General features: G+C 43.4%; 1 protein-coding gene and 1 long non-coding RNA gene across 7 annotated transcripts in view; both read left to right on the forward strand.

Annotated features, from left to right (window-relative positions):
• Positions 1-5,952: 5,952 nt before the first annotated feature.
• On the forward strand, positions 5,953-15,237 carry LOC118669062 (cytochrome c oxidase subunit 7A-related protein, mitochondrial). Of its 2 annotated transcripts, none has more exons than XM_036334744.1 (3): positions 5,953-6,106; positions 12,796-12,927; positions 14,365-15,237. In XM_036334744.1, the coding sequence occupies exons 1-3, from the start codon at positions 6,035-6,037 to the stop codon at positions 14,503-14,505; spliced, it is 345 nt and encodes a 114-aa protein (XP_036190637.1). In that variant the 5' UTR covers positions 5,953-6,034; the 3' UTR covers positions 14,506-15,237. The 2 variants fall into 2 exon arrangements, with proteins under 2 accessions (XP_036190637.1, XP_036190636.1); XM_036334743.1 differs by lacking the exon at positions 5,953-6,106 and adding an exon at positions 6,143-6,592.
• Positions 15,238-17,279: 2,042 nt separating this feature from the next.
• Positions 17,280-27,467, forward strand: part of LOC118669064 — a 38,245-nt gene continuing 28,057 nt past the window's right edge. For all 5 annotated transcript variants that reach the window (XR_004971861.1, XR_004971860.1, XR_004971859.1 and 2 more), the window contains exons 1-3: positions 17,280-20,032; positions 20,833-20,972; positions 21,248-21,342. This is a non-coding gene — a long non-coding RNA (uncharacterized LOC118669064). The remainder of the gene's footprint in view (positions 20,033-20,832; positions 20,973-21,247; positions 21,343-27,467) is intronic.

A 27,467-nucleotide genomic window follows, 5' to 3' on the forward strand; every position in this document is an offset into this window, starting at 1 on the left:
TGATCAGCAGCAGCTATGGCTGCTTCAAGGGCCAGAGAGGGAGGCAGGACCAGACCGGAGTGTGGGCAGCGCCTTGCAATTTTGAATTGTGCACTGGACTCCTATATATATAAAAAAGTATCCATCCAGGTAATGACATCACGTAGCAATGCCCGGCTTCCTCTCCCTAGCGATGGTAGCCTCCTTGCAGTTTCTTCAGCCCAGGAACATGACTTGCTTTATAGCCAGGTAGAAACATTTTACACTTTAACCAAATGTCTGTGAAGCGTTTTCCCATGCCTCATCTTAACTGATCCTCACAGAAGTCCTGGAGTAGGTAGATAGGAGACTCGGTGGAATCCTATTTTCTTTTCATTAGCTGGAAAACGGAGATTTAGAAAGTTTAGAAACTTGACCCGACTGAAAGAATTAAGAAATGGTGGACCTTGAAAATGACTTCAGGTTTTCTCACTGTGCAGAATACAGTCAAACACTGCTACAGTTAGGATATTTTACCCTTTGTCTCCTTGTGTGATCTACAATAATAATCTGCTTCATGTTGATGTTTACTGCTGTGTTGCTGACAATTACCTGAAAGAGAAGTTGGGGTGCTTTACTGGGCTGGAAAAAGTTTATCTAAATCAGAAAGCAGGTCTAATTAAGCAAGTTTATTCTATCTATAAAAGGCTAAGTTGACAATCACATTTGTGATACATATAAAGCTCTTGCTGGCACCAATCACACGTGTGTGTTTTGATCTGTCATTGTCGATTGTGAATTTGGTTGACACTTCTATTATAGAGAAAGGGTGAGTAGCGATTATTTCTTCTAATCAAATTCCTTTCAATGTGCATGAATTCATGCACCAGGCCACTCGTTTTTATTATGAACAGTTAACATTACAAAAACACAAAATTGAATAGACTTGAAATTCTAATGCCTTTTATCAGCCTAATTAATTTTTGGTTTCTATCCGTGACTATAGATCTAGTTTTTAAAATTAAATTTATTGGGATGACAGTTAATAAGATTATATAGGTTTCAATTGTACATTTCTATGATACATGATCTGTACATTGCCTTGTGTGTCCACCTTGCAAAGTCAAATCATCTTCCATCATCTTATATTGGATCTCCTTTACCATTTTACTGAATATTATCTCCCATGTAGACATTCATATATTTACATATTTTCTTTTGTCTCATTTAATACTTGCAATCACCCAGTTAAGTTGAAATTTTTATTCTGTGGACAAGAGAGGTTAAAAAAAAACTAATCTAAGGTCAGACATCTAATGCCGGCCTGGGATCTGGACATACTGACTTTCAATGGCTATGGAGCATCCCACATTTTGATAGAGGTAGATTTTTTTCAAAAGACAAAAAGTTCTAATACCTCAGAATAAAATGATCTAGCAACATTCACCTTCTTAAGACCCAGGTGTACGGTTCTTAATTTCCTTTCCCACTTGATTATCTAATTTCATGTAATCAGAGGACTCATGTAAATAACTACCCAAGATGGTAGCTCATTGCTCACAGCAATATGTAGAGATGATGTTCCTTTGTCATTTGTTCATTAGTTCATTCATTCATGTACTCACTCACTTCTTTAACAGCCTGGTGAAGAACCACTATAATGTTAACTCTAATGGTTGAAGGGCCCTTGAGTGACTCTTCTGTGGTTTAACACTTGGACACTATCACTCAGTAGTCTCCTTACAACTGCACCGGGGGTGATTTAAAAATACTCTAAATTAATTGGTAATTTGGGTTGTAAGTATGTGGAAACATTTCTAAAATTATAATTTTTATGCCTTTTGGGGATCTTATATTATTTGTTTATGTATATATGGGCTTACGAAAGTCATACATGCTCATTGTACAACATTCTAATTCTTCAAACATATGTGATGCAGAAAATGAGAATCTCCAGTAATGGGGGCACCGCCCTCTGACCCAAAACTGGAGAAGGCCACTGCTAATCCTTTCATTCTATGTATAGGAAAACATTGTGTGTACTATATTTTTATAGACGATGTTCATGTAAAATTGCATGACTCTTGTTCTGGTTCTCAAAAAATTTTAAGTATAATTAAGTGTATTTGAAACGATTTAAAATAAATTATGAGTCATACTCCAGTCTTTCTTAACCAGTGAAATGAAATGTGATGTGTCAAAATTGAGTTAAATCCATAATCTCTGTGGATGTGCTTTTGACTTGCACATAATGAAAAGCAGGCAGGCAAAAGTGAGGCAGCTTCACACATCATATTGACATTCAACAATGAGAAGGTCAGAGAGGGAGTTGATGTCAATATGCTCATCCCGCACTGCAACAAAGCTGTCCCAGAAACTGCAGCCTCAGCTGCCACTTCCCTTCTTTTGGGTGAGAATGCACGTTCAGACCCTCAACTCCTTTGCTATGAAAATACCATGCTTTATCAAAGGTTTAATTGTTTTTCAATAATATTGATATAATCTAAATTGCAGGTTTCAAAGACAAACTTACAATTTACACACCAGATAGGGCTTATTTGGTACAAAGAATACGAGATGACAGCTGAGATTTCTAATTCTGCCGCATGAAAATTACCGAATAATTGCACGACAGGTGTCATTGTTCTGAGAATCATAAAGTGCGTGTAGCTCTCCATTTTGTTTCCCAATATGTTATTGGGGATGCTTTTCTTGGGAATATCACTAGCAATTTTAAATGTTGGGGAAAATGTTTTCCCTCTACCTTTCTTTTTGCCAAAGAGAGGGTAGATACAAGCCACAATTTTAAAAAAAGGTAATACCGCACTGTAACATGACAGCATTATAGTCTGTTTTCCATCGGGGAATCTACCTTAGAATGGGCAAAATCCACGTGCATAAACGTTTCCCCAGATTAGAGAGGATCTTCAGTTTGCAGATTTGGCAGCAAAGAAACAGTAAAGAGGGGGAAAGCAGGCCCCCTGGAAGCCTATACCCCAGAGATGCCTGCTGCATGGTAAATCAGCACAGAACAAAGGCTCGTCTCTCATATTTCTGCTCCAAAGCCAGGGGACATATGAGCCCTCTGACGACAATGAAGGATTGAAGGAAACACAACGGCCTCAACTATTACAGAGCCTACAGGCTTTAACTCTGCCAGACCCACCAAACGTCAATTTTTTAAAAAGTCAATTCTGAGAAAATTGGAGAATTAAAAAAAAATTAAAAATTATTTCACAAGGAGGCAGGTCCTATCTACATTCAGTACAACCCAATTTAAAATTTATATTGGTCTTCCATCCTTCCCAGCTTTCACAGAGCTGCCGGCCAGAGGCCATTAGCACCAGCCCTCACAAATGGAGCAGCCGCAGCGGGCAGATTCACCCAAGCCAGGCTGCCATTTGCACTCACTCAAATCTCTTGGCGACTGGCAAGCTTCTCGGCACTGTGAACTGTGGGCACTTCCCCTGAGGATGGAATCAAGGGGACAACCTGAAGGAATCATGGTATAAAGGAAGATCAGGCTTCGATGTTGGGTGGGATATGCAAATCAGAATGAGAATAGGGTGCTTTAGTGCTGTCAGAGTGTGCTGTGTTTTATTTGGGAAGTGAGACAGAATCTTCCTCTGATCAGCCACTCCATGTGACATCCCATCCCACACTCTGCTACTGACATTTTATCTCCCACTGAACAGCCCGGCTGTTGTAACATTTTCAGGATTCTTAATTTATGTCTTGCAGGATCTAAAATCAGATGGCAGAAACTTTAAGAAAATAACCAGTAGTTGACAGGCACCTTTAATACCGCAAGAAGCTGGTACACCTTAGTGCTGGGAAGAGTTGAGTACCGCTCTCTACTTTCTTCTTCCAAAATATGTTTAGAAGACAGTGGTGGCCGGGTTTGCTCGGTGGTTAGAGTGTTGGCCCAGGGACGGAAGGGTCCGGGCTCATTCCCAGTCAAGGGCATGTAGCTGGGTCACAGACCCAATCCCATGTGCAGGAGGCAACTGATCGATGTGTCTCTCTGACATCATTGTCTCTCTCTCTCTCTCTCTCTCTTTCTTTCTCCCCTCTCAAAAAATAAAAATAAAAAAAGACCGTTGGGAGGGAGATAGAAAGCTGTCCTAAATCACTTAATTTCTCTTTTCAATCTAAACTCTGTGAGAGACCTTTTCTTCCACTCAACAATTGCTAGGAAGCTCATTCACCTTTCTTGGTATGAGTGATTCTGACATTTAATTAATTAATAGCCAAGAACTATGAAAAAGTAAAATGACTCAAAGGTAAGCTCAGCAAGGTAGTATCTGTGAAGCTTTAAAAGCTACTGACCTATTGGTTTTCAGAACACTAGGGAGGGACGCTTATAGGACGGGGATTACTACTTACAGAGGAGACAAGCAAGGCTCCGGAAACACGACGAGTTGCAAATCACTCAGCCTTGAAGAAATGGTGACTCAAACTCAAGTGGCATTTCCTTTTTCCATTCGATCACAGTGCTGCGTTGTAAAAGCAGCGACTTTGGACTGGCTGACCATACGAAGACGCTGGAACCTTTGCTCTTCCGAGCATTGGCATTGCCGAACACGGGGGGCCCTTCGGCTTCACACCTGCCAAACGGGGATGCTGGTGCACACCCTCGCTCTGGAGTGCTCAGCCTTCCTCCTCCTCTTCTCAGGATGGATTGATACCACCTATTGATCAATCTATAATGTAGTGCTTAAGAGCACAGACTCTTGAGGCAGATGACTAGCTCTGCCACTAACTAAAGCTGACCTGGGCGAGATTCTGGACTTTCCTGGGCCTCATTTTCCTGCCCTGTAAGATGGAGATGGTAATACCACCTACCTCCTAGGATTGTTGTGAAGGGTAAGTGAGTTTATTTACGGAAAATGTTATGTGGGGTCTCACCCATCCGTCTGCCACATGCTTTCATAAGTGCACTATAAGTGAACCTGTAATACGCTTGTGGAAGCCCCTGGCTAGAGGATAAAGCTAAGAGAAGCCTTGCTCCACCCCTGTAGGTAGGAGACTAGTCTACTCCTCTTATATACTACCTTGCACATAGTGGAGGCTAAAAAATAAAAAAAAATCCTTAAATTGAACAAAAGTGAATTCTACCGGAACTGAAAGTTGTCGTCCCGAATCTTTCAGGCTTGAGGTCTAGATTTTTCAAGTGTTTCTAGTCCACTTCCTTCCACTCCCCACCTCATTTATCTCAAAGGGCAGAGGTCAGGAAAAGGATGAGCAAACAGTTCGCACGGAACTCAGGTGACACGTCCTGGTGCCTGAAGGTTACGTCACTACGCATTTTTTTTCTCTACACAAAGCCCAGGAGGCTGTCTTTATGTTATTGGGGTGAGATCCCTAACAGCCTCTGGACTAACAGCTCCCAGCAGGTGCTTCCAAATTTTATTTGCGTCTCATTCCAGGTTGTCGGAGAAGCCCGGCCGATGAGTATCTACTCCTGGGCCGACTGCCTCAGAGCGAGGCGGCAGATACGGGAGGAAAGACATGAGACTTCGAGCAGGTTAATCTGGTAAAGAAAGAGAAGCCTTCAGTCTGACGAGGGCCCAGGTGGCAGCCCCGCAGTACCGCTCCCTTCAAGAGAGTAGTTGCCCCGCCCCATCCCGCCCCTCTCGCGCAAGGCCACGCCCCCTCCAGCCCTAGGCCCCGCCCCTCCAGCCCTAGGCCCCGCCCAGAGTCCACCCTACTTTCACCCTGGCAGGTCCCTCTGCCTCCGGCCTCGACCGCGGGGCGCTTGCGCACTTCTTCGAGCCTCTTAGCAGTGCCCGAATCAAAATTTGGGGAAAGAGGAAAACTCGTATTTTCTACAAACCCCGATATAGCAGCTCTCCGCGCTCTCCGAGAGATGATTATGCCTTTCTTGGCCTTTAGAACCGGGCTTCTTCCTTTATGTGGCTTAAAAGGACATATTTTAAGTTAGGCGATCTCTGGGCAGCCCATCTCTTGGCGCAGGGTCCTTGGGCTGAGCCTTGGGGCCGACTCCCGGAAGGCAGGGTCCTTCCTTGTGGCGGTCGCGCAGGCAGCGGCTGCGAGTAGCGGGACACTGGGCGTCATGTACTACAAGTTCAGCGGCTTCACGCAGAATCTGGTGGGAGCATGGGCTTCCCATGCCTATAACCCGCAGGTACGGGTAGCACCGCGCCGGCCCGGACAGGAGAAATGGCCGTCTGAGCCTGTGCGCCAGTCAGTCGCGGCGCCGGCGCCGGGCATGGCTTCTGCCAACGGTTTGGTTTAGTTCGCCCCGTAACTCCCGGCGCCGCTCCGCACCTGCTTGCGGCGGCCATGGAGGCTCCTAGTTCTGTAGATGCTCCCCTGGCGGAGCTGGCCTGGCCAGAAGTTGGGCCTGGCACTCTGCAGGGGTCAAGGTGACCCCGGACTCGTTGCTTGTGACTCGTGGGGTGTCTCGTGGGGTCGGCGGAACCCAGAATGTGACCCTGCCGAATCCGAAGTTCGGCCCTGTCCTCTTAAAGGTGTCCCATTGGTGACTCCTGCCGCAGCCTCATCCCCGCAGGGACTGGAGAGGTGGCATGACGGCGTTGAGAGAACCTATAGGGCCAGGGCCAGGAGAGGCTGTGTGATCAGAATTGGGAGACTCCCTCGAAATCTTTGGGTGAGTCGGCGTAGTTACATGCAACCACCTCCACCTGTCAAGATGGTTGACAGATGCCTGTTATTTGAGCGGTCTGCTTTCATTCAGATTTTGTCGATTGGACTTTCAGTCTCCAGCTCGTGTTGTAGAAATGAGGGGCTTTATAGAGTCCCGTATTCTTAAGCTGTGCTAAAATCCTGGCTTTGCTGCTTTATTTTATGACTAGTGGCCCAGTGAACGAAATTCGTAGGGGGTGGGGGAAGAGGGGAGTGCCCCTCAGCCCAGCCTGCACCCTCTCGAATACCGGGATCCTGGCTCCTAACTGCTCACCTGTCTGCCTGATCAACCCCAGTTGCCCCCACCCTTCCACCTAATCACCCCTAAATGCCTGCCCTTCCCCCTTCCCCCCACCAGCCTGCTCCCCCAACTGCCATCCCTTACCTGCCTGCTTGCCCCCAACTGCCCCCCCCCCCCCCCCCCCCCATTGCCCCAACCGCCTCTGCCTCGGCCCCACTACCATGGCTTTGTCAGGAAGGACGCCCAGAAGGTCTCCCGGAAGGTCTCAGGGTCTAATTAGCATATTACCCTTTTATTAGTGTAGATCACGTTCCTTTGTTGTGAGCTCAGTTTCGTCTAGGGCAGCTGTAGTACAGATTACATGGGGCGTGTTCCGGGTGACTGGAGTCTTTGGCAGGTGGTAGGTACTGGGTAAGCGGTAGCTATTCCCCAAAAGCTGAGTCTGAGCTACCGTCACATTCATTTCTGTCCTCATAGAGTGGTGTGGGAAGAATCGGTAAGATATGCAGCTGGCAAACGACTGGAATAGTAAGGGCCCAGGTAGGGTGTAAAAGATGCTCCACTGTGAACCTCCTCCTTTTCCTGTGGGACACTGCAACTTGCCCAAAGTGTGCGTGTGGGGTGTTACAGGATGATTACAATCTAAGATTAGATGTGCTGTTATTACCTAGGATAGGGAGGGCAAGAAGGGCAAGTCCTGGGAGGGGTTGGGGAAGGGTCTAGGTTTATAAATGAGCTTGTGATATGTCTGGTAGCAGCTGGATTTGTGGGTTATGGAATTTAATAGATTGGAGTATCTTCAGTCCATAGGCGGTAGTAGTTTCTGGTGGTGGTGATCACCCAGGGATTATCTAGGGAAGAAAAGTGGGAATATAGCCAGACTACAGAAACACGAAGGGAGGGTGGAGAAGGAAAATTTATCAAAGGAGCAAGCCAGGATTATAAGGGAGACCAGTGTGTTGTCACTGAAACCAAATTGGTAAAGAGGTCTAAAGCAGGAGTTGTTCACCGTGATTTCTTTTACAGATTATAGGCAAACAGCCATTTCTATCATATCTGTTTCTAGTATAAAGTCTATTTTTCAGTGTACGCATCTTAAATGTTAGTTTAAACACACCACCCCTAAGAAGGTTCCCTCTTACTCTTGCCCTGCCAATCCCTGTCCACCTCCCTATTCTGACGTTTATCACTATAAATAGATAGTTTTGCCTATTTTTGAATTTTATGTAAGTGGAGCCACACAGTACCCTTTTGTGTAAGTTTTCTTTTTCTCAGTGTTTTTGTAGTTCATGTTACATATGTTAGTAGTCAGTTCCTTTTATCGCTGTGTAGGATTTGTTGTACGAATATATCACAGTTGACCTATTCTGTTGGTTGTAGATGTTCTTTTAGTAGAGTTTTAGCATAACCACGGTTTTGTTAACTATAACTACTAAGGAAAAAGGGCAGTTTTAGAGTAAAACGAACATATATTGAAATTGAATTGACCCTCAGAGCAGAGATTACCCTGAGATGACTTTGCAGCTAGGGCTTCAGATTTCTAGCACTTCTTGAATTGTGTTTCTCTTGAGAATTTGAACGTCCTAGTTACGTATGGATTTCTTAAGTTATGTTGAAAAAAGTGTACATGTAAGCTTTGTATGATTTGTAGATTTCAGAGTGATTGTGACAGGCATTCGCAAACCAGGTGTTCTGACTTCGGTAATTAGAGGAGTACTTAACTTTTTCCTTTCTTGGAGATAGTGGCACAATGGGAAATGTAGACGTTTGTCACTGTCAGTATTATGTAAAGTGCATTGAATAACTGAACAAGCAGTGAGCAACCTAATGTGGAAAAGCTGGTTCTCTTAACAACAGTGCTCGTCGAGATTTATAAATCAACTTGATGGCAAGCAATTGTGGGGAGGATATTTTCCAGGGGTTGATTGAAAAACATTTGCCTTACTTTCACATGTGGTGCCATTAAATTGGGGCCAATAAACATGTGAAAAGATCGTCAACATCATTAGTCATTAGGGAACTGCAAATGCGACTCCATTTTACACCTGCTAGCATCAAGGAGCCAGACAGCAGGAGTTGGTGAGAATGTGGAGGAACTGGAGCCCCCTACATTGCTGGTGGGAATGTAAAATGGTGTAGGCACTTTGGAAAACAGTTTGGCAATTTGTTAAAAAGTAAACTTAATTTTACCATACGATTTAGCAATTCCTCTCCTATTTAAGCTGGCAGAATGATGTTTTAGGTAAAGGTAACAGAATGATGGAGGGGAGGGGGGCAACTGGGGAATCATTGAGTAAGTTTGGCCGTGGTGGATGGAGGTAGGTCATGAAGGCTCTAGGATGGTAGGACTTAATTTTGTGAGAAATGAGTAGACATTTGCAAAGCAACTTACTGCAGAAAGTTATAGTAGAGTCTTGGCCAGAGGTTGAAACAAAGACATGCTTCTTACCCTTAGTTTCATGAAAGCTTAACGGAGGAGCAAGTGTGACCAGAGCTATGCTTTGAAAACAATCTGACTGGAGAGACCAGTGCCAGGGATGCCTGTTAGATCCACAAAATAGTTCAAGGTCTTCTGAATAGGAATGGAGAAGTCAGAGGTCTGGATGATAAGGATTTAGCGACCAATGAGGGAGATTTTAGGGATGAGGAAAGAGGAATCGAAGGTGATTGGGAAATTGGAGAATGGTGATGCTTTCCACAGAAGCGGGGCTCCTAATTAGACTTGTGAGAAACCAGTTTTGGACAAATGGAGTGTGAGGTGTCAGGGAAACATGGAGGTAGTGATATCTGGCTTGAAGTTAGAAATAAAGGACTTGAGGCACTGGATTGAAACTTGTTTATAGTCCTAAATCACAGGAAAACATTTCAAAATATGCCTATGAAAAGAGATTAGAGAATATACAAATATGATAATTGTTGGGATAAGATAATGGGATGATAGATAACTTTAAAACTCAATATTCTAAACTTTTACAGTATTATAAATGGAAATATGAAATTATTTAAAATTGTTAAGATGATTAGTACTATTTTCAGATGATATTGCTCAAAAACTTTGCTGTAGTTTTGAATCACTTGATGAGTGAACAAACAAAGCATATTAGGTATTAAAGTGCTTTCACATTAGTCCTGTCAAAACATGAATTTAATTTAAAACCATATTTGAAGATGCTTGGTAGGAAGGGTTTTTTAATTTTTTTCATTCAAGGGGAAATGATCATTAGGAGAAAATACAAATTGCTTACAGAATAAAGGGAGTGTGTAAAATTCTTCTGTTCAAAGAAAGACCCTTTTAAGCCTTGTGGGTAGGATCCCTTTCCCAGCCCAGACTCCTGAGTCTCTCTGTTTGAGTGTGTTATATACCAAATGTAGGCTAATAGCATATTGACCAAACTTTCTCTTTAAATGGATCGTTGTTGAGGGGCAGTGACTGGGGCAGGTAGTGAAATACTTACAATCCAGGGCTCTGTACTTGAGAGAGGCTTGAGTTTTGACACTTGGCTCTGTCTCTTTGCTATGTGATCTCAGGCAAGTTACCCTCTCCGATGCAGTTTTCTCCTCTGTAAAAAAAAGGGAATAGTAACATCTGCCTAGGGTTGCTGTCAGGATTAAATGAGATGATGCATATGAAATGTTTAAATTAACATGATGCTGGGCACATAACAAGGGCTCAGATATTAGCTGCTGTTACTCCATAACATGAATATTCATAACAGCAGAGATTGTATCTGTCTTACTCATTGTATATTTTTAGTAAGTGCTCAGTAATATATGCAAATGAGTAAATGGAATACAGAATAAAGGCCGTGATTTAGCCCCATTTATAGAAGCCCAAGTTTATTCTAATACTGTTTTGTTGCTCTATTGATCCTAATGCCTGCCTGGTGGGAGTAACATTGAGGTTTTCAATAGTTGCTTTTTAAAATAGGTTCTGTCAATTATAGGCAAACTTAGGTTTTTTTTGTTTTGTTTTTTTAAAATATATTATATTGATTTTTTACAGAGAGGAAGGGAGGGGGATAGAGAGTTAGAAACATCGATGAGAGAGAAACATCGATCAGCTGCCTCCTGTACACCTCCCACTGGGGATGTGCCCGCAACCAAGGTACATGCCCTTGACCGGAATCGAACCTGGGACCCTTCAGTCCGCAGGCTGACGCTCTATCCACTGAGCCACTGAGCCAAACCGGTTAGGACAAACTTAGGTTTTTTTTGAAGAGAACAGAACCAGGGGTCTAACAACTGTATTTATTAATTTTGGGCAAAGAGTTTCCATTTTCAGCTGTAAAAAAGGAAGAGGCTGAATTTGAACTCTACTTTCTAACTTTAAAATTTTATTTTTCCTGGTTAGAATTTAATATAAAAAGAAGTGATTTTTATTGATTTGGAATCTAACTTCCTCATTTTAATCTGCAGGTTATTTTGGAGAACCATCTATATATCTGCCACTGTAGATTTACTTCTTCAGATGGAAAACCAGAGTTCCCTTTAGGCTCCGTCGTCCGTCTATATCTGTCTGTCTTAGTTATCTAAAGTTGTATTGCTTTTCCCAATGTTTTGTGTGTGTGTGTGTGTGAGGGAGACTGCAGGCCTCCTCTAAATTGTAGTCCGGCAATGCTAAAAAGGGTTTGCAGGAGTAGGGGTGTTCTGGGGAAAAGGGGGGTTGGAGCTCTTCTTGTGAGGTCCATATCCATGACTGTTCGAAGTGTGCTAAGGGCTTTGGGTTCCTTTTAAAATAACAGCTTTATTGAGATATTCACATACCATACACTTACTAATTTAAAATGTACCATTGAAGTTTATTTTAGTGTATTCACAGATAATGTGTAACCATCGCCATATCAGTTTCAGAGTATTCCCATTACCTCAAAAAGAAACCTGTACCCTTCAGCTCTGATCCCCTTACTCCTCACCCCCCAGCCCTAAGCAACCACTAGTCTCTGTTCTGTCTCTTAGATTTTCCTAGTTTGGACTGATATGAATGGGGTCATAATGTGGGCTTTTATGACTGGCTCCTTTTACTCGGTGCAGTATTTTCAAGGTTAATTGGTGTTATAGCATGAATCAGTACTTTATTTTTCTTTCCCCTTAGGTTTTTTTTTAAGCCTGTGGGTTTGTCCTTCCTTTATCAATGTGGCTGAGGTTACAAATAGTAACCCGTACTAACCCCCAAATCTCATTCAGTTTATATTTGTTGAATACCTGTGAGTGCAGGTACACTACTTTAGGCATATATTTACTATGTCACGCAGTCCTTTCAGTGGTAGATACTGTTACTATCGTACACATGTCACACATGAGAACACTGAGGGGTTCCTTTTTGTTTTTATAAAATTAAAGTTTTTAAAAAACTTACGGGCTTATTAATGCTGGAAAATTTAGTTACTCTAATTATTTTGTGTTTGTTTTCTGGTTCTGAAAGACATCTCTTACCATTAAAGTTTCTTCCAGATGGAGGTATTTTTGTACTGTGTTTCTGAAAAGATCTGAAGTCCTTTCTGGGGTTAGAGAGTCCATATTGGTATATCAGCTCACCAGGAGAAGGAAAGGGACCGCCAGCTCTTTCTTGAAACCAGAGTTCGTACAGATTATAAATGTTTTACTGGTTTGACAAGAGAGACACAATAGTATTTCTAGAATGGGCCTTTGTTGTTTGTCCTTGCTCCCTGTGCCCCCCTCGCTCCTCCCTCCTCTTCATGGCCGGGGGTGCTTGACAGGTTGCTCTGGTAAAGTGGACTAGGGTATTTTGTTGAAAGGTTAAGGACTTTAAACCTTAAACTTAAAAAATTAAAGGCCTTGTAATGCAGAGTTAGAGAGGCTTTCCTTCCCTCTCATGGTGGAATGACTGCCTCCACTGTTCCAGACAGCCTGCTCCTTGAAAGGCTTGTTCAGAGGCCCAGACATACTTTCTTCCTTTTTTCCTGCAGGGATTAAAGCCTGTGGTTTCCACAGAAGCACCGCCTATCATATTTGCCACACCAACTAAACTGACTTCCGATTATCCCACATATGATTATGCTGGGAAAAACAAAGTTCCAGAGCTGCAGAAGTTTTTCCAGGTGAGAGGAGGCACTCGGGAACAAAGAAGCCTGTGAAATAAATAGGTTTAAAAACAAACACTATGAAACCGAGTGTTAATCTAGTTTACTACCCCCTTCTCTCTTTTTCCTTAAATAGAATTCTTTTGATATTATTTGAGCCATAAACTAGTAGAACTCATTGTAGGTAGAAACTGATGAGAGAGAGAGGGTGATTAATTTTCTTATCAGTATTTGAGGGTATGCAGGTTTTTAAATTGCATATATTAGATGGAGGAAACAGTAGCATGTATTATGTATAAACATTATGAATAATCCAATATATATTTGGGTTTGTGACACATGCAGTGACTTTTGGCATTGTGTTTTCTTCTAATTGTTTTTTTGCCTCCTTGATATTAAAATTCACTGGGCTGTTGCTAGAAGTGGAGGAGGCTCTCTTGGGTTTGCTGATCAACAGAGAGAAGCTAAAACTGGATTTTAAAATTTTATAAACATTAATCTATATACAGATAATGTCTCAGATGCCATGGGAGTGGTAGTGCCTGTTCCTGCTGTTGCTGGGAGGTAGCTTCTCCCTCCTCAAAAATACTATGTCCAGATTCAGGACTGGCCTGGGGACTTTTGATCAGTTTAATCCATTTTAATCTGCTAAGTAAAATTTTTGTGTGTATGTGTGTTTTTGTTAATCTTCACCGGAGGATATTTTTTTCATTGATATTTTTAGAGAGAGTGGAAGGGAGGGAGTATCAGGAGAGAGAGAGAGAAACATCCTTGTGAGACACATCGATTGATTGCCTCCGGTGCCAGGGACTTGAATCTGAGACCCTTCGGTTCTCAGGCTGCTGCTCTAACTACTGAGCAAGCTGGCAAGGGCTGATAAGTCCGTCTTGAGCAGGGTGGGGGGTCTTGGCGTTGCAGTGGGGAGGGATTTTGGAGACTGCAAAATAATGGATTAAACGTTTTATGGATTGTCGTTATTAAATGGATTTGACACACCTTAATGGAAAGAAGGTGGCTGAATAAAAAATAATGGAATTGAACCTATTAACTGACCTGGTGTGCTCAGACTCCATCCACCAGTGATTAGGAAGTCAAAGTAAATATAGAGCATTTCTTGTGCCTATATAGCTCTTAAGTTAGCTGCTGGTTACCTTTATGTCTTAAAAAAATTCACCAATGCGTCTTTCTTAGTTAAGCAATATGATAAATTCCTTAGAAATTTGGAATTTGTTGCATGCACGTTCCTGAGGCTGCATATTGGAGAATTATTTTGGATTTACAAACTTTAGTTACATTTATAAGAAAATATACTAGAATTTCAATTAGCATTTTAATGGATTAGGGCTTTTCCCACTATTATGGGTTAGTCATGGAGTAGAGACATTTGTTCTTTACTAGCCTAAGTTATAAATCTTTTTCTTATCAACCATGTCCTTGATAATTCTTTCTTTCAAGAAATCTGATGGTGTGCCCATCCACCTGAAACGAGGCCTGCCTGATCAAATGCTTTACCGGACCACCATGGCACTGACGTTGGGAGGGACCATCTACTGCCTCATCGCCCTCTACATGGCTTCACAGCCCAGAAACAAATGAATTAGGCTGCAAAAGACTGGTTTGCTTATTGGCATAAACCCTTTGAATTTTTGTTTCTGTAAAAAAAATTTTTTTTTACTTGAATGGTCTACTTACTATTTTGCAAGAAAAAAATAGAAGAAAATAAGACAATATTTTGGTTTGTTTATGAAATGCACATGGCCTGTCAGAGCTCATTTGACAGTTAAAACTACTGCTCAAAGAAGTGCTGCTGCTCTGCGAGTTTGAGCTCCTGATTTCCCTGGAGGCTCTGGATGGAGGCTGCACACAGACTCATTAACGGCGGTCTGTGCTTGGGTCCTTGGGGACCCATGGTGGCCTTTTTGAGCATGTGGGGCAGAAACCTTTCTGGGTTTGGATATGTCTGAGGAAGGAAGACAAAAGCCAAGGCCAGGTGCATGAAATGAAGTATTGTGTCTGTAGTTACCTTGGGGATTTTCCATCTTGCAGTAAAATGTTAATAGAAATTATTTGCAGCACGCCTCTATTCATTGGGCAGTTTGTTTCAAAGGGTTATTTGCCTCATCCCAGATCTTTAGTGAAATTTTATGTGTAATTATTATGTATTTATTCCACTATGGGAATAGAACACCTGTTTAGTGTTGCATTTTAGACCGATGTCTGTTTTATTAATGAAACTGTGACACAAAGACTCCTTTACCTTTTAAAAACATTATGATTTTTAAGTTATGATTTATTTTGATTGTGGAATAAATACATGAATGAAAAATCTGAAGTTTGAAGTTTTTTAAATGATCTTTCAGAAAAATTTCAGAATACAACACCAGAGGCATCTTAAACCTGAGTCTTAATTTCTTTCTTTTTAATTTGGTACCAGATAATCTTTACAAAATAGTTCCTCAAAGTCTAGTAATAGAAGGCTAATGGTATACTGATGATTACCATATGCTTCCTAGGAAACCTGCTTGCCTTGTAGTGAAATGTGCCTGTTACACACAGTTCATTTAGACATTAATTTCCTGTGCCATCACAATTGGTAGACTCACACACCCTACATTAATGCTGAAAAAAGGTGGAATTTTATTATATACTAGAGGCCAGGTGCACAAAATTCGTGTACAGGAGGGGGGGTGTCCCCTCAGCCCGGCCTGCATCCTCTCGCAATCCTGGATCGCTGGCTCCTAACCATTCTCCTGCCTGCCTGATCACCCCTAACCACTTTGCCTGCCTGCCTGATCACCCCTAACCACTCTGCTTGCCTGCCTGCCTGATCGCCCCTAACCACTCTGCTTGCCTGCCTGCCTGATCGCCCCTAACCACTCTGCTTGCCTGCCTGCCTGATCGCCCCTAACTGCTCGTCTGCCTGCCTGATCGCCTCTGCCTCTGCCTCTGCCTCAGCCTCAGCCCCCGCTGCTGCGGCTTCGTCTAGAATAGTGATGGCGAACCTATGACACTCATGTCAGAGGTGACATGCAAACTCATTTTTTTGGTTGATTTTTCTTTGTTAAATGGCATTTAAATATATAAAATAAATATCAAAAATATAAATCTTTGTTTTACTATGGTTGCAAATATCAAAAAATTTCTATATGTGACACGGCACCAGAGTTAAGTTAGAGTTTTTCAAAATGCTGACACGCTGAGCTCAAAAGGTTTGCCATCACTGGTCTAGAAGGATGTCTGGAATGACATCTGGAAGGTCGTTCAGAAGGTTGTTCAGCTGTCTGGTCTAATTAGCATATTCTTTTATTAGTGGCCCAGTGCATGAAATTCGTGCATGGAGGGGGGGTTGTGTCCCTCAGCCCGGCCTGCACCCTCTCCAATCTGGGACCCCTGGAAGAATGTCCTACTGCTGGTTTACAGGGATTGGGTCTAAACCGGCAGTCGGACATCCCTCTCAAAATCCAGGACTGCTGGCTCCTAACCGCTCACCTGCCTGCTTGCCTGATTGCCCCAACCACTCTGCCTGCCAGCCTGCTCACCCCCAACTGCCCCCCGCCGCTGGCCTGCTTGCCCCCAAATGCCCCCCACCAGCCTGATCACCCCCAAATGCCCCCTGTGCCAGTGTACTTACCCCCAACTGCCCCCCATGCCAGTGTGCTCACCCCCAACTGCCCCCCCTGCTGGCCTGTTTGCCCCCATTTTCCCTCCCACTGGCCTGCTCGCCTCCAACTGCCCCCCTGCTGGCCTGCTCACTCCAAACTGCCCCCCCACAGTCCTGATCACCCCCAACTGACCCCCACTGATGGCCTGCTCGCCCCCCACTGGCACCCCCACCAGCCTGATCACCCACAACTGCCGTCCCCTCTTGGCCTCTAACCGCCTCTACCTCGGCCCCGCCACCATGGCTTTGTCCAGAAGAACGTCCCGAAGGTCTCCTGGAAGGTCTCCCAGTCTAATTAGCATATTACCCTTTTATTAGTATAGAGGCCTGGTGCACGGGTGGGGGCCAGCTGGTTTGCCCTGAAGGGTGTCCTGGATCAGGGTGGGGGTTCCCTTGGGGCATGGGGTGGCCTGGGCGAGGGGCCTGTGGTGGTTTGCAGGCTGGCCATGTCCCCATGGGGTGAGGGTCCCTGCTGGGGGGGCGTGGCCAGCCTGGGAGGGGCTGAGGGCTGTTTTCAAGCTGGCCACACCCCCTTCAGGGTGGGGGTTCCCACTGGGGTGCCTGGCCAGCCTGGGTGAGGGGCTGAGGGCCATTTTCAGGCTGGCCACGACCCCTGGAGACCCAGGCCCCCAGCCCCTCCTTCAGCAGCGGCCAGGGCAGGTGGGAAGCTTGGCTTCCTCTGTCGCCATGGGCAACCCAAGCCTCCAGTTCCATGGCCACTGCCATCTTTGTGGGGTTAATTTGCATACTTTCCCTGATTGGCTGGTGGGTATAGCAGAGGGATGGTCAATTTGCATGTTTTCCTTTTATTAGTGTAGATTATTATAGATGAAGTGGTGGTCTGTATCTTGTCATAACAAAGGATAGTGATTTCTTACTGAGGGTAAAATACTGTGTTTATAAACAATAGCATTCTCAAAGGCTAGGTAGTTGTTATTTGTCTGTATAAGTCTAAACTTTATTCTTTGATATTTCTCCCAAGTTTTTATTTTGAAAAATTTCAGATGACAGAAACATTGCAAGAATAGTACAAAATACACCTGTACATCCTTCACTTGGATCACTTGTTATCAGTATATAGCCACTTTGCTTTTTCTTGCTTTCCCAAAGCACAGGCACACAATGAATGTATGTACATAAACATTTGGTTTTTGCTAAATCATTTAAGATTAAGCTATAGAATTATGGTGATTCAGCCATAAACACGTTAGCCAGTATCTCCTAAGAGTAAGGATATAACTCATTTGTCACACCCCATTTAACATTGATAACAATACTGATACCTAATATAGAGTCTCTCTTTAATTTTCCCCAGGTATCCTAATAATGTGTCCTTTGTAGTTATGTTTTTTAAAATAACAGCTTTATTATGATATAATTCACATACCATACAATTCACCTTTTAAAGTGTACAATTCAGCCCTGAGCAGTGGTTAGAGTGTGGGCCCATGCACCAAAGGGTTGTGGGTTTGATTCCTGATCCCAGTAGGGGTGTATGTGGGAGGCAACCAATCAATGTTTCTCACATCAATGTTTCTCTCTCCCCCGCTTCCTACCCGCCACTCTCTAAAAGGCAATGGAAAAAATATCCTCTGGTGAGGATTGACAGCAACAACAAAAAGTGTACAATTCAGTGGGTTTTCCTAAATTCAGAGTTGTGCTACCATTGCCACAAATCAGTTTTAAAACAGTTTTATTACCCTAAGAGGAAACTCTATGTGCCATGAGCAGTCACTTCCCTTCCCTACCCTAACTTCTAGCCCTGGGCAACCACTAATCTATTTTCTGTCTCTCTAGATTTTTTTCTTTCTGGGCATTTCATATAAATACAGTAAAACCTCAACGTAACGGACTAATTCAGATGCGGGGTATCTGTTAAAACTGAAAGTTCGTTATATAATAGAGTAGGTTTTCCGAATGCATGTTAACAAAACTGACAAATTAGTTTACCTGTTTTTATTGATGTAGATAATTTGTGAATTTAAAATTATGTATGAAAATTTTAATTTCATGTAGAAGTTTTCTATATGTATTACAGCAATTAAAAATTTATATTGAATAGATCACTGCGAGTAAATAAATGCTAGAACATTGGCTAGCATGCATTAAAACTGCTGCAGAAAGTCATGCCATGCAACAACAGAACCAATTACCACTTGCAATGTGGTGCGATCATGTGCTAATCATTTGCTGAACGTTGTTTACTAGCGGCGACTCTTGGATATAAATATGTAGACTGTAGTTGTAGATGTGTAATATTTAATTATGTGAAATTACTACAGATTTTCCCAACATTTGGCCTATCTGCCTAAATTTGTTGAAAATAACAGTGAATTAATAACAAATGAAAATGACCTGTTAATTTAATTATAAGCAAATATAGGTTAAAAGTATTTTCAAATTAACAGGGCATTAATTTTTGCATATGACGTGTGGACCAGAAATTTTGTTTGTTAAATCGAAAGTCTGTTAAATTGAAGTCTGCAAAATCGAGGGTTTACTGTATAATCAATCATACAATATGTGATCTTTTGTAACTGATTTCTCTCACTGTAATGATTTCGAGGTTCATCTATATTGTATTATGTATAAGTACTTAATTCCTTTTATGGCTGAATAATATTATATGGATATACCACATTTTGTTTATCTCTTCATCAGTTGATGGATATTTAGGTTATTGCCACTTTTGGCTATTATGAATAATGAATGTTTTTATGAATGTTGGTATACAAGTATTTTTTTATTTTTAGATTTATTGGGTCAACACTGGTTAACACAGTTATACAGGTTTCAGGTGCACAGATCTACATCAGGTATTTGATGGACATAGGGCATATAATGAGTGGAAATGCTGAGTCCTATGGTAACTCCATATTTAACCTTTTTTAAAAATTGATTTTTAGAGAGAGGGAGGAAGAAAGAGAGAGAAACTGATGAGAGAGAGAAACATTGATCGACTGCCAGTATTTTGCAGAATATCCTTTAACTTGGATTTGTCTAATGGTCTCCTTATAATTGGATCCAGGTTAAACATTTTTGTCAGGAATTCTTTATATATAGTGTGTTTTCCTTATTATATCAGTGGTATAATAAGGTACTCAATACCAGTTTGTCCCATTATTGATGATTTGAATTAGATAATTAAAATGTGAGATTTCTCCCTTGTAAAGATACCCTTTCCCCTTTGTAATTAACAAGTAATCTGTGGGGTGATATTTGAGACTGGGAATATCCTATTTTCAATAGTTTTGCATCCAGTGTTAGTGTTCATTGATGATTCTTTGAATAATTTATTTTCATTTTTGGGGGGATATGTTCTTTGTTATTGATTTTAGAGAGACGGGAAGAGAGGGAGAGGGAGAGAAACATCCATTGGCTATCTCCTGCATGCCCCTGACCAGGGTTCGAACCTGCACCCAGGCATGTGGCCCGACCGGAAATTGAACTGGCGACCCCTTGGTACGTGGGACGATATTCAACCAACTGAGCCACAGCGGCTGGGCTCAGTCTTTTTTATTTTATTTTATTTTATTTTATTGTTGACAGGATTACAGATGTCTCCCATCCCCCACTTTCCTCCCCCTTCTGCCCAGTCCTTCCCTACCCCCCAGGTCTTCACCAACCTATTGTTGTCTTTGGGTTATGCATAGAAGTATACAAGTTCTTTGGTTTATCTCTCCTTGTCCCCTGACCTGAGTCATTTATTTTTAAGATGGTTTTAAAAAGTGACTTTCTATTCTGTCATTTCTTCTGCAATGTTGATATTTTTCTGTGAAGATGAGTACCCCCCTTTTAAAAAGTTTTAATGTAATTTTCTCATTCATTGTAATAACCATCTCTGTAGTTATCATTCTGATGCTCAAATTTGGTTTCTGTGTCCTGTTGACATGCCCCTATCTGTCTCTGAGCATTTCTTCACTTCCTGACACACAAGATGCTTTCCATGCTGACCTTACATTGTCTCCAGCCCCATTGCCTCTGTTTACGTTCAGGTGTGTTCTATTCACAGATCAGATGCATTTTCCTTCGCTGCCTGTTTTGTTTTTGCCCAAGTGGCATTACACATTCTTAATACTCACAGTCTGGAGATTGTTCTCTGCTTTATTTTTCTGCATTGTGTTCCATTTTATGAACATACCATAGTTTATTTAACTAGTCTCCTTTTGATGGTTAGTTAGTTGTATCTTTTTTGCTTTTATAAGCACTCCTTTAATGTGTAATCTTTTTGTCATTTTTTATATTACTGAATATATTTGTAGGGTCATTTCTAGAAGTGAGACTTCTAGAGAATGTGCATCCCCCATTGTGATAGCTATTCCTCACTAAAGCGATGGTGCTGATGTATGTTCCTGCCTAGCCATGAGGGGAGTGCCTGCTCGCCCTCTTTTTTGCCAATCTGGTAAGTGATAAAATTCCTTTGGTTTAAAGTGCCTTCCTATTGAAATTAGTGATGTTGAATGTCTTTCTTTTATTTAAAATTTATTCTTACTTTAAAAAATCTTTTTATTTTTAAAGGTAAGTTTTATTTCTTTTTTTGTCAACTGTCTACTCATGTACTTTTCCCACTTGTGTCCAGGTCCTTTTGATAGTGCCATTAATGTCTTTGGTCTTCTGCTGCCTTCCTCAGGAACAGTCTCTGCTGACTTCTCTGAGCCAAACTTCTTCTGTTTGCAGGTTCCAGAAACTCACTAGAACCAGCCTGTGCAGAAAGGGGGATGTCCCAGAACCCAAGCGCAGTTGGGCCTCACAAGGATTACCTTTGGGACAAGGTGATTGTGACTTAATAGTTTAAGCCCTTATCTATAATACACCAGAAATTACTCCGTGCAACTATTTCAACTTATGGTGAAAGGTTTTAGTTGCTAAACTTGCATATGCAAAAGGCTACACAAAGATTTTCAAAATTCTTTAGGGTGCACAAAAGCAAGAAAGGTTGCAAATGGCTACTTTGACATTCTTTCTTACTCATCATTTGTTTTCTCTGTCAGCAGATGCCCTTTCAGGTTCCAACTTTCCTTCTCCTTCCAGGCCCCTCATCTAGTGTGACTTTGGTGTGAAGCTATCAATGTCAGGGTGAGGGTGGGAGTGACTATTGTAATACTGGCTGGCTGGCTTTGATTTATATACTTTTTCTCCTCTTTGTGAGTGTGGCTATGGGCAGGCTGCCCGGATTTCTGGCTCATTGATCTTCCATAGCTAGAGGATACACCAGGGGCAATGGTGATTGATTGCTTAGAAATTGAGATACTATCTGGTCCCAGTGATTTAGTACATTTATTTGACATTTGACTGCACATATCCTGGGTTGGATCACTCTAATCTATCACCAAGGACTGCCCACGGCGGGTTGGTTGAGAAGTGGGGCACTGTCCTTAGTGCTCCTCTCGCAGGTGCATTGGCTGTCATCCTTGGTTGTCTAGGGCCCCTCTGACTCATGGTCATCAAGGAGTCCCCTAATGCTCTGCTGCTTTCAGATATTTAGTTAGTGCAAAAACATATACTACCAGGTGCCGGGGACCCAAAGATGAGTCAGATACCTTTGCCCCATAAGCAAGCACTCTATTTCAAAATTAAATATTTTTAAAAGTTAAAAAAATATCTTTAGGTCCTTTTTAGGGTGTCTCTCGTCTCTTAGGATTAGTAAATCATTTGGTTAAGAACCTTTCTTGTTATAGAGCAATTTCACTGTTATCCCTTGCCCTTCCCTTTGGGGAGCTCCTTGGGATGGATGGGGTTTGGTTACCGTAGGACAGGCTGCCTCTGGGTAAATGTGGGTGGGGGAGTGTGGCTGTGGATTCTCTTCTGGGAAACGTGCACCTTGGCTGTAGGGGGCGTACCCTCATGGTTGTGAGGGCAGCATCAGCTGACCTTGCTCTCATGACTTGAACAGAGCAACTGGGGTGACTCGGCCACCTTGCAAGATAGTGTTGGAGCAGATGGGTCATCCGCAGTCTCCTCTGCCGTCAGCAGCCGTCACTTGCGTGAGTTTCATTAGGACTCTTGACTGGGGTAGCTCCAGGTGCACAGGTGCTGCAGGATGTCTTGGATAGACCGAGACCAGATGCTGCTTATTGCTCAGGATCCGGAGTGTTAGAGCTGATTTCCAGGAAAGCTGCTGCAGGTACTACTGGAAAAGGTCAGGCAGAGTGGCTGGGAATAGCATTCTTTACATAATACTTTTTTCCTCGAGTGCTAACAGCCCTCCTGGGATGTCATGCGTTTTCTTGCCCTGACCTTGCCTTTGACACGAAGCTTTGTCATGGTCACATGGCTGTACCTCAGGGCCAAAGTACAGGTCCTTCACATTGCCCAGTATGTACTGGGTAGATTAGACTCTTTGCCAACTTCAAATATCACATTCTGATGGAAGTTGGCTGAAGCTGCCCCAAGCTGTGGGAAATGTTAGGGCAGCCTCCCAGTCAGCAGGAAAAAAGTTTTAGAAGCAGAAACTCATTGCAAAAGGGCCTTGGTACGGCTATGAAATGCAACTGACAAAAGCAGGAACCTTGGTTTTCAAAGGCAGAAAAGGAGTGAGGCAGATACCTGGGGCCTGGGTGAAGTGCCAGAGTCAGCTCAGAAAATAGGGGTCTTTCCTGAGGGCACCTAGTCAGGCAGGATTGCTGAGCCAGGGCTCTTGACACATTTCAGCACTGTGAAGGGGAGGGAGAGAAGGGGGAAGAAGGCAGGTAGGCAAGAGTAGAGTGGAGGCGCGGGGGCAGGGGTCTGCTGGCCCTGGACTCACTTGGAGGGTCTGGTTGTACCAGGCTTATGCCGAAGTTGTTGGAGAGAATGGAGCCAGAGCCCAGGACTATGGGAAAGTCCAAGGAAGGAGTCAGCTTGGTTGCCCGGCTCAGCCTCGGCCTCTGTCTTTAGAGAGGCTTGCGACAGGTTACAGAAATTCCTGGCCCCTGGAGAGGGTGGGGGAAAGATGGAAAATGTTCTAGAATTGGTGAATACCTGTCAGGCCCCATGCCCATCTTCCCCTCCCCTACCACCCCCCTGCTCAGGCCACAAAACCCTCATGTTAGATAGCAGGTTAATTTGAAAATTGAGTTGCAGTTGGATGAGTTGATGTTAACTTAAAGTTCAGTGGTGTTTAATTAAAGCCATCCAGAGACTAAAACTGCTCTCGGGAAATTATTCTGACCGAATAATTAAAGAGAATGAAGGTTAGAAATGTGTTTCTGGCTATATCTGTGTTGCATTCTGCATCTTCAAAACATGAATTTCATTAACCTTTCATGAACCAACATTAAATTGTTTTCAATTGGTTGTCATTCTAATTAGAGTCACACAGAAGGGCCTTTGTTTATACTTGGTGTCTGTTCCCTTTTCTCCTGGATTCATGTCCTCTTGAAGCAACAGTCATTTGGAAAATCAGTTTATATATGTATGTGTCTGCCCGTGTATATGTATGTGTCTCCCTTAGTCGGACCCTGTTCATTGAGTATCAGGAAGTGCCGTACCAGAGGAAGTAGGCCGCAACTGCAGCAGGAAGGCTGGGGTAAGCAGTCACTGCTGATGGTTAGGGCAGGGTGTGTAACTTGTAAAAACATGTCCTATGGCCATGGGAGCTCAGGAGTGGTCACCACCCAGCCCAGGCCAGCGTGGGCAGGTCTTAGGGAGCTGAGGACCTGGTGGGTCAGGAGGTGAGTGTGCTGCCCTTTGCGATATGATCTAGCTGCCTGAGCCTTAGGCTGCCCCTGAGCCTTATGCCTTGGGATTGGTTGGCCTTACTTCTGCCGGGTGAGGGATCAGTGTCCTCATCTGGGCCTGTCTGCAGCCTCAGTCTCCTGAGTGTCAGCATTCCCAGGTTTCTGTCTAGTGGCCATAGCAGGAGGTGTGGGGAGAACGGTGGGATAAAGTTCAGTGTCCCTGCTGTAGGATTTACTATACCTTGTCATCCAGCATATTTTTTCTATTTATTTTCCTGAGTGATTATGGGTGGGGTGTGTTGCAACCGAGAAGTCAACCCAGGGTTCGTCAAGGTGGACCGTCCCAACCCCGGGAACTGGGGAGGTAGAGAGGGGAGATGGGCTTTCTTCAGCTCCAGGTCTGGACAGAGGTCAGAGGTGCTGACTCCACCCTTATTTATGTATCTTGGGAATGTGCGTGTGTGGTGGGGACACTTGCTGGTCTTTGCAGAGCTCTGTGCTGTGCTCTGGGCCCAGAAGAATCTCACTGGGATCCGGGTCTGGGCCAGATGCCACTGAAAACAGAAGGGGCAGACTGACTCCCCTGGTGAAGACAGTCGTGCCTTACGCTTCATCCCCAAGAGCAGTTTGGGCCTGGGGTTTCCTAGTGCTGTCGGCCAACCTGGCCACTTTTGAGCTGGGTCTTGAAGTCTTCTGAGTACCCTGGGCCATCTCTGGCTTCCCACAAGTTCTGCTTTCTTCCCTTATGGACTACCAGGTGCCCTGTTGTCCTTTCCACAGGGCTTTTCCATGGACAGATCTGGGTTACTTGAGACGGGACTTGCCCCATTTTTACACCAGTAACCCTATGGCACAAACCATTCATTCTGTAATCGCTGTGTCAGATTCTGTGTCAGGGACCAGAGAGAGGTGATACTATCCCTGGCCTTCAGAGCTCAGAATGATGAGTGCCCTCCCAGACAAATCCCCGTGTTTAACTTTGATAATGTTTAATGAAAATGTAATTACTGTAATTTAAAAGAACTTCTTTCTATTTTAATGTGAGGGTTTCCCATAGAAACTACTTCAGCTTTGGCAGCTGTGAATGGCAGCTTTATTAATGGAGCCATCTGCAGGCTTTCCTAACAATTTGTTGCACTGCTCATCGCTTCCAGAGCAAACATTGTTTATTGGGTTGGAGGCCCAGCCAGTCATCCGGAGGGGCAGCCTTCCCCGTGCCCTGATGCAGGGACAGCTAATGTCTTCTCTCATGCTGGGCTTCACAGACAGGGCCAGGCGGAGCCCATGAGCTCACCAGGATGTCTCCCATGTGGATCAAATGCCCTTGGTAACAAGGGCCTTATTCCCTTCTTTCAGACCGTGATCAGGGAGATGGGGCCTGGGGATAGCACAGATGGTGCCTAAGCCCACGGTCAAAAATACCTTTTTCGTTGCAGCCGCTTAGTTCATGTCAGATTCCTCACTTGCCCCCCAGGAAGGCTGACCCGTCATCATGTGAGAAAGGGATAGGGTCTCATGGGTGCTCGTGTCCTGCGAGGGCCTGGGTCTTAACACATCTTCCAAAAGAGGACACTTGGCTCAGCTCAGAATTAATTCATCTTCTAAATGGAAATGTCAAAGCCTGGCAAACAGTAGGCCACGCAAAAATAGATTCTGCCGGTGAAGCCCGAGGGCCTGTCACTCTCACGGGAGAAAGCCTGATCACCTAATCTCAACTCTGCAGCAATTTCATGAGGGCTGTGCTAAAGAGTGGAATTCTTTTTCTTGTCATTTTATAAATTCTGGATAAGGGGAGGTGATTCAGCCCAAGCATCCTAGGAAAGGCAGCAGAGGGTGGCTTCTGGAGGGGTTTCCAAGAAAGGGAGTGATACCAATGACACTGACCAGTCAGAAAGAGGGAGAAGGGTTGATCTCTTACCCCTCCCCCCAAACCCTTCCCTGCCATCCCGCTGTAGTTTGACAGTCTGTTCGATGCTTCTTTGTCTCTTATCTATTTTTGTTCATCAGTTGATGCATGCATATAGGCATAACCAATGGACACAGACACTGGGAGGGGGGGTGAGGGCATGTGCTGGGGGCTAGGGGGATAGGGGGGAGGTCAGTGAGGGAAAAAGGAGACATATGTACTATTTATAATACTTTAAACAATAAAAAAATAGCAGAAAAATAAAGAGGGAGAAGGGGACAGTGCCTGAGCAAAGGGAGAGGATACACAGAGGCCATCTCCCATGTGAGTTATGCAGCAGGTGCCTCAAGGGGAGGGGGACTAGCAGGTGAGTTCTCTGTGCCTCCAGGCTGTCTCTTGCCCTGCTCTCAAGCTGAACTTAACAACCACACCTCTGGCCAGCACCCCTCCCTTGCCTGGGCTTCTTCATGCCCACTCCAGCCAGGAATTCTCTCACAGACACCATGGCAGCAGAGTGGCGGCTGGAAAAGCTGTGGAGAGCACCCACTTTCACAATTTGTACCTGAAGTGCACATGGATAGAAATTGTATTAAAATTTTGTTGTATTAAGACCCATTTTCTTTTCCACTTTCCCTTCAAAAACATAAAGGAAAGGTAAAGTGTTTATATCTTTTTAAATTTGTCATTTTGAAATAATTATAGATTCATAGGAAGTTTGAAAAATAGTAGAGTCTGGTGAACCCCCTCCCTCAAGGGGCTTCTCTCCCCCCAAATATAGTCACATGTTATATAATGTGTAAAATTAAAATTGATGTTGATATAATACACTAATCTACACTACAGACCTTTCTGAATTTTCATCCTTTTTACGTTCATGTGTGTAGTTCTGTGCAATTTAATCCCATGTATATATTCATGTAACCACCCTCCTAACCAAGAGACAGACTTCATCACCACAAAGAAACCCCCTTGTGCTTCCCCTTAATAGTGACATCCCCTCCCCTCTGTACCGTCCCCTGGCAATCACTAGTCTGTTCTATATAGTTTTGTCATGTTGAGAAACTATAATAAAAGCAAAATATGCTAATTAGACTAGACAGCCGAAGCTGGGGCTGCGAGGGCCCAGCCCCTTGCATGAATTTTGTGCATTGGGCCTCTAGTGTTATATAAGTGTTTGAAATGTACAGCTGGTAAACTTTCAAAATTGACTTTCTATACCCTGAGCTTTATCCAAGTTTGCATATATCAATAGTTTGTTCATTTTCATTAGGCAGTAGTATTCCATTGTATGGGTTCCACACTATTTTTTAAATATCAAAATTTAACCTTTTGG

This window comes from Myotis myotis, unplaced genomic scaffold (assembly GCF_014108235.1).
Source record: "Myotis myotis isolate mMyoMyo1 unplaced genomic scaffold, mMyoMyo1.p scaffold_m19_p_14, whole genome shotgun sequence".
NCBI lineage: Eukaryota > Metazoa > Chordata > Mammalia > Chiroptera > Vespertilionidae > Myotis > Myotis myotis.